The sequence below is a fragment of the Plecotus auritus genome (genome assembly GCF_963455305.1).
Source record: "Plecotus auritus genome assembly, chromosome: 3".
Classification (NCBI taxonomy): domain Eukaryota; kingdom Metazoa; phylum Chordata; class Mammalia; order Chiroptera; family Vespertilionidae; genus Plecotus; species Plecotus auritus.
In genome coordinates this window covers 97,395,106-97,401,998 of record NC_137772.1, presented here as the reverse complement: position 1 = coordinate 97,401,998, position 6,893 = coordinate 97,395,106, and the positions used below count along the sequence as shown (strand labels likewise).

The window sequence follows — 6,893 nt, the reverse complement described above, 5'->3', positions numbered from 1 at the left end:
TTGTCTCAGGACCCCTTGCTTTTTATTAACACAAATCGTTCTAAGGCAAGGTAGATATACACTTCAAAGGGTAGGGTTAGGTATACAGAATCCATTGTCAGATTGGGGAAAAACTGCCAACGGCTGTTCAGGTGTTTGGCCAGTAGGAGGCAATAACATGTAGATTGAAATGCTCTTAGCTGTCTGGCAGCAAGAAATCATTTTATGCATCCTTTTCAGGTTTGGGGAAATGCCCTCAGCCATTTCCGGATAATTCAGCCCTGCTGACATGCTGGAATTGGCTTCTGGCAACCAATAATCTTAAATTTGTTTCAGCACCATGAAACAAATATTTAAAGTGGAGAATTTCTAGACTCAGGAATGAGTTTCCAGATGTGGTAGAAGTTTCTTTGGAAGAATAATCTTCAAATCAAGTAATATTACCTTTTTAAAAGTGGTTCCCAATTTAATTATTAGAAATCACTTTAAAATGTCAGACTATTAATGATTTAAAAAAATTATAAGGTAAAGTTTATTTAGAAAGTTGCAGAAATAGCAGAAGGGCCCTTGGAGCTTAGAAGAAAAAGGGAGAAAATATTCACTTTGAGGGACAAAAAAGGGAGAAGAGGCTTGGGTGTGTTCCAGAAAAGAGAGAGAGCTCACTATGAATGTTTTTTTTTTTTAGTTGTCTTCACAGACATTATGTCTTATGACTTCTGCCCTAGAAAAAACTGTGCCAATTACCTTTTAAACTAGCTGTAGCCACCCCTCCCTTACTGCCCCACCCCGCCACCACCAGGTGACACCTTACTTTTGCACAGAATTTGGTGGTGGTTGATCATCAATAAATGAACATATACTGAGGATCTGTCCTATTTAAGGTACTGAGCAAACTCAAACTGTCAGATTTATTACCACATTCAAGATCTGATTATAATACATTTGAACTTATAACACAGTCCTATGGCATGGCCTTGAGGATAATGCAAATCTCAAGAATAGCCATATTTTTGAGGCTGGGGGAAGGTCAATGGGGGAAAAAAAGGAGATATATGTACTACTATATGTAATACTTTAAACAATAAAAAATGCTAAAAATAAATAAGTAAATAAGTAAGTAAATAAATAAATAAATAAATAAATAAAAGAATAGCCATATTTTTATAATAACCAGATTAAATGAGTATGTGAATGAGGAATGGTGACTTGAGGATTTTTTGGTTTCTGTAAACTGAGTTTATGGCAATCAGCAAAAGACTTGCCGTTACACCTTTCACAAACATTGAAGATAAAGCTATTTCTACCGGATTATATAATAAACCATACCTGTTATTTTCTATAAAGGATGTGTGGAACCAAAAGAAAAAGGGGCAGTTGTCATAGAATTTAGGAAGATCCTAAAAATACATGGATTAAAAAAAGAAGGTTATTCTTCATAATAAAAGTGATACCAAAAACTAATCACCCAAAAGGGATTAAAATTCCTTCCTTTATTCATTTATATATTTATCAAACAATTGCAGCCATTAAATGTGCAGCGTTAAAAGTCTATTACATGACACCGAGGACACAAGGGAGGAGGCTTTCAGAGATTGCTGTTTCTATCAGAGTTTTCAAGGAAATGTATCTTTTCTTTTTTTTTTCATGTTTTTATTGATTTCAGAGAGGAAGGGAGAGGGAGGGAGAGATAGAAACATCAATGATGAGAGAGAATTATTGAACAGCTGCCTCCTGCACGTCCCCCACTGGAGATTGAGCCCAAAACCCGAGCAAGTGCCCTGACTGGGAATTGAACCATGACCTTCTGGTTAATAGATTGACACTCTATTAATTGAACCACATAGGCCAGGCATGTATCTTTTCTATGATGGTATTTATACATTTTATCTGGTTTAGATAGTGCTAAACAGAATCTATTAAGGACCTAAGCCTATTTATGCACAAATATATCATCCATTCCTACAAGGAGCAGCTATTATATAATTAACTGTCATTATTAATGATGATAGAAATACCTAAATTTTTTGTAAGTGCTTTTACTTCTTGGTCCTTGAAAATCATAAAGGCCAGATAGTACTAGCACCCTCTGGGCCAGTGCTCTTCACCAGTCTTTCTGCTTAGAGGCCAATGATTGAGAGAGAATTCAGACTGGCTCCATTATTCAAGGGGTAACCATTCAATATGGGAACTATCCAGGTCACTTGATTTAACATATTTACCATTTCAATACTTAGTAGATTCTCCCCTAACAGGGAGAAAGCAGTGGCTAAAGAAGGACACAGGAAATATGTTTTAAATCAATAGACACAGCCCTGGCTGGTGCGGCGAGTGGTTAGAGTGTCAGCCAGAGCACTGAAGGGTTGCAGGTTCGATTCCCAATCAGGGCATGTACCTGGGTTGCAGGTTCAATTCCCATTCCCACTTGGGTGTGTGTTGGAGGCAATCATGTATCTCTCTCACATTGATATTTCTCCCTCCCACCCTCTATCCCTCCCTCCCTCCTTTCCTCCCTCCCTCTGTCCTTCCCTTCCACTCTCTCTAAAAGAAAAAAAAAATCAATGGAAAAAATATCCTCAGCTGAGGATTACCCAAAAAAACTTTTTAATTGATGGACATAGTTTCTTATTGGAAGCTTTGGTTGGTTTTACAGGGAAATGAATTGAAACTATTGAGATTAGAAATGTGTTGTATACAGAGTAATACCCAGACATACATTTTATGACTGGTCAATATAAATTATACACTCATGATACAGTAATGACAGCAGAATTCTCATTTTTCATAAAGTAAATATTGGATTTTTTATAAAGTAAACATTGCATTAAAATACTATTATAATGTATTATATAACAATTCAGAAGAAAGTAAAATCTTCACTTTCAAGTATTTAATAAATTATGGGGAGCAATGTGTTTTAAATATATAAAATATAAAACAAAAATTTGACTATTGCTATGCAGTAAAACATACCTTTGTCTTCTTTACATCTTAGTTTTTGTGAAACTTAATACATACATATTGTGAAAATTAATACATACATACATACTTATGTGAAAATTAATACATACATATTGTATAGAAATTAGAAAAACAAATGAGCAAAATTTTAAAATTACATATGTTCTTTAAAAAAGGTGTTATGGATCTGACTTGTTTTTTTCTTCCTCCCTGGTTAGGAGTTGACATCTATCATCTCCCTTGTTGGGATATGTAGCAATGGAAATCCCAAACCAGAATCATTCAAAAGACTAAACAAGAATAACAGCATAGGTTGTTTCTTGATTACTCACTGAAGAAGACAGAAATTGCACTTTTACATCATCATACAGAAGTGGACAGTTGCATAGATGAATTATTACTCTGTCTCTTTCAATATCATGAACTACCTGTGAATGAACACATGGAATTCAGATAATGAGATAGCTGATAATGAGATAGAAAGTATAACAGGGAAGTTCATGTTTACTTATTGAGGCTTCCTATATTTTCCAAGTACTCTTGGTCTCATAACCCTATCACTACATGGATAAATAAATGTTAATCATTATTTCTATAAAGTTGCAATACTTGTTTACCTTTTTAAAAAGCCAGTATGTTTGAGGGTTATGGTGGAGCACTGCTGAAAAGCAAAGTATTCAACTTTCTATTACAGTTTCACCAAGTAAACTTTAATATTGACTGTGTGCCACCTGATTTTCATATGTTGGGAATACAGTAAGAAGCTCAATTTTAAAGCTGGCATTCACATTAAAAAAGCAAGGCATAACTGTCATGCTTTGTTAAAAATGTTATTTGCCAATGGTATCATGGGCCTTGTCCATAGAAGACTGCTAGATGAAGTCACCAAAGACAGGCCAAGTCTCTGGAATGAACAACTTTGAAGCTATAGTATTTCTTTGTTATTGATTCACCCTTGTGCAATAGTGCCACCCACAATAAGAAAGGTCTATGCTAGGCCTTGGAAAAATACAAAAGAAGGTGCAGACTCAGTTGAAAATTCAGGGAGCTATACATATAAGGAATGATAGTAGAATGGCATATAAGTATGTGTTGAGCTGTATGATGAAGACTGAGTGTGCTGTTGCATGCTTGGGGAGGTTAACAGGAGGTATAGGATGAGAAAGCTTCATTGAAGAAGCATAACTTGGGTTGGGAATGGAAGGATTTGTATAAATGAAGAGGAGATCTGAAAAGAGAACCCAGTTCAGACAGGGGTTGGTGGGGGTAGGGGAAGGAGGAAAAAAGACCTGCAGAAACATGAAATAGAAATTAGAATTGTGTTCCAAGGACCAGAGGGGTCCCAGGCTACTTGAAAGGGAATCTGCAGGCCAAGTTACTAATGGAAATGATCTCAAGTATCATAGGGTTATATCTTGAGAGTTCAAGAGCCAGGAAAATAAGAAAGAAGTTATTAAAGAGTATGTAGGGCAATTACTATGTGACAAAGTGGCCTGATAATTATTACAGATAACATTTACTTAGTAATTTATAGTTTACAAAGGAGCTTCACATATGTTAACCAATTCAATCCACACAATACTTGGAATGTAATCTTTATTTTACAGATAAGAATATTGAGACAAAAATGTTAACTGTCTTTGACTATTGGCACACAGTGTGTATTCTGCTCTACCTACAACTTTTCACAATGAGACCAGTATTTCAGGATGCATATTGTAGGACTCTATATATGCAATGTATAAGGAGGAAAAAAAAAAAGGTAAGGGGATGTCTGTAGAAATCTAGGCATGAGCAAATGAGGTCCTGGATTAGGTAGTGGCAATAGGAACAGAAAGAAAGAGAGTGAAGAGAGATTTCAATGGTATAATCAGCAGGATTTAGGGGACCAAGACAAAGAGAGGATCAAAGATAATACCAAATTTGAAGGCCTGAGTGAGAGAATGCTAGTGCCATTTGCAGAAGCAGAAGAAAAACTCATTTGATAAATATACTTTTTTCGTTTTTATTGAATTTATTGGGGTGACACTGGTTAAAAAATTATATAAGTTCCAGGTGCATACTCTGCAACACATTATCGTACACTATTTATTGTGTGTTCACCACCCCAAGTCAAGTCTTTGTCCATCACCATTTATCCTCCCTACAATCTCCTCCACCTGCCCCCAACCATTCCTCCCCCAGGCGATCACCACACTGTTGTCTGTGTCCTTGAGTTTTTCTCTCTCTTTTTTCCTTTTTTACTCAATCCCACCACCCCTCTCCCCTGACAGCTATCAGCCTGCTCTCTATCCATGAGTGTGTCTCTACTTTGTTTATTAGTTCAGTTTGTTCATTAGATTCCACATATGAGTGAAAGCATAGGGTACTTGTCTTTCTCTCATTGGCTTATTCCACCTAGCATGATAATCTCTAGGATCATCCATGCTGTCCCCAAAAGATAAGAATTCCTTCTTTTTTACCGCCAAGTAGCCTTTCATTGTTTAAATGTACCACTACTAATTGGCACTTAGGCTGTTTCCAGATCTTATCTAGTGTAAATAATGCTGCAATAAACATAGGGGTGTGTATATTATTTTGAATTATTAATGTTTTGGGTTTCTTTGGACAAATTTCCAGAAGTGGAATTGCTGGTTCATAAGGCACTTCCACTTTTTTTTTTTAAAATAAATTTTTATTCAGATTATTACAATTGTTTCTCCTTTTTCCCCCCATAGCTCCCCTCCACCCTGTTCCCACCCCACCTTCTGCCCTTACCTCCCCTCCACTGTCCTCATCCATGGGTGTATGATTTTTGTCCAGTCTCTTCCTGAACCCCCCCATACCCCTTTCCCCCTGAGAATGATCAGTCCACTCCCTTTCTATGCCCCTGATTCTATTATATTCACCAGATTATTCTGTTCCTCAGGTTTTTAATTCACTTGATTTTTAGGTTCACTTGTTGATAGATATGTATTTGTTGTTCATAATTTTTCTCTTTACTTTTTTCTTCTTCCTCTTCTTTAAGAATACCTTTCAGCATTTCATATAATACTGGTTTGGTGGTGATGAACTCCTTTAGCTTTTTCTTATCTGTGAAGCTCTTTATCTGCCCTTCAATTCTGAATGATAGCTTTGCTGGGTAGAGTGATCTTGGTTGTAGGTTCTTGCTATTCATCACATTGAAAATTTCTTGCCACTCCCGTCTGGCCTGCATAGTCTCTGTTGAGAAATCAGCTGACAATCGTATGGGTGCTCCCTTGTAGGTAATTAACTGTTTTTCTCTTGCTGCTTTTAATATTCTCTCTTTGTCTTTTGCTCTTGGCATTTTAATTATGATGTGTCTTGGTGTGGTCCTCTTTGGATTCCTTTTGTTTGGGGTTCTGTGCACTTCCTGGACTTGTAAGTCTATTTCTTTCACCAGGTGGGGGAAGTTTTCGGTCATTATTTCTTCAAATAGGTTTTCAGTATCTTGATCTCTCTCTTCTTCTGGCACCTCCATAATTCTGATGTTGGTATGCTTGAAGTTGTCCCAGAGTCTTCTTACACTATCTTCAACTTTTTGGATTTTTTTTTCTTTTTGTTTTTTCGGTTGAGTGTTTTTTGCTTCTTTGTATTTCAATTCTTTGACTTGATTCTTGTGTTCCTCTAGTCTGTTGTTGGGTCTCTGTATAATATTTTTTATTTCAGTCAGTGTATGTTTAATTTCTAGTTGGTCCTTTTTCATATCTTCGAGGGTCTCGTTATATTTATCAGCCTTTTCTAGGATATTCTTGAAGAGCCTTATAACCGTGGTTTTGAATTCTATATCCAGTCGTTTGTTTTCCTCCATTTCTTTCGTTTGTGATCTGTTTCTTTGATGCCGCATTTTCACTGCTTCCCTGAGTTGGTAGGGTAGATTTGTGTGCTAGGTCCCTTTTCTCCACATATGGCCCAGTGGGTCGGCCTCCCCAGTTAACCTGAGGTGGACACTCTTG

General features: G+C 36.6%; 1 protein-coding gene across 1 annotated transcript in view; it reads right to left on the bottom strand.

Annotated features, from left to right (window-relative positions):
- The window catches only part of LOC308244098 (phosphatidylinositol 3,4,5-trisphosphate 3-phosphatase TPTE2-like), a gene marked incomplete at both ends in the record, with an annotated part of 137,167 nt that overhangs the window by 1,187 nt on the left and 129,087 nt on the right, over positions 1-6,893 (bottom strand). The window contains 2 exons of the mRNA XM_080660133.1: positions 1,306-1,376; positions 3,270-3,365. Coding sequence (XP_080516259.1) covers positions 1,306-1,376; positions 3,270-3,365 — 167 coding nt within the window. The remainder of the gene's footprint in view (positions 1-1,305; positions 1,377-3,269; positions 3,366-6,893) is intronic.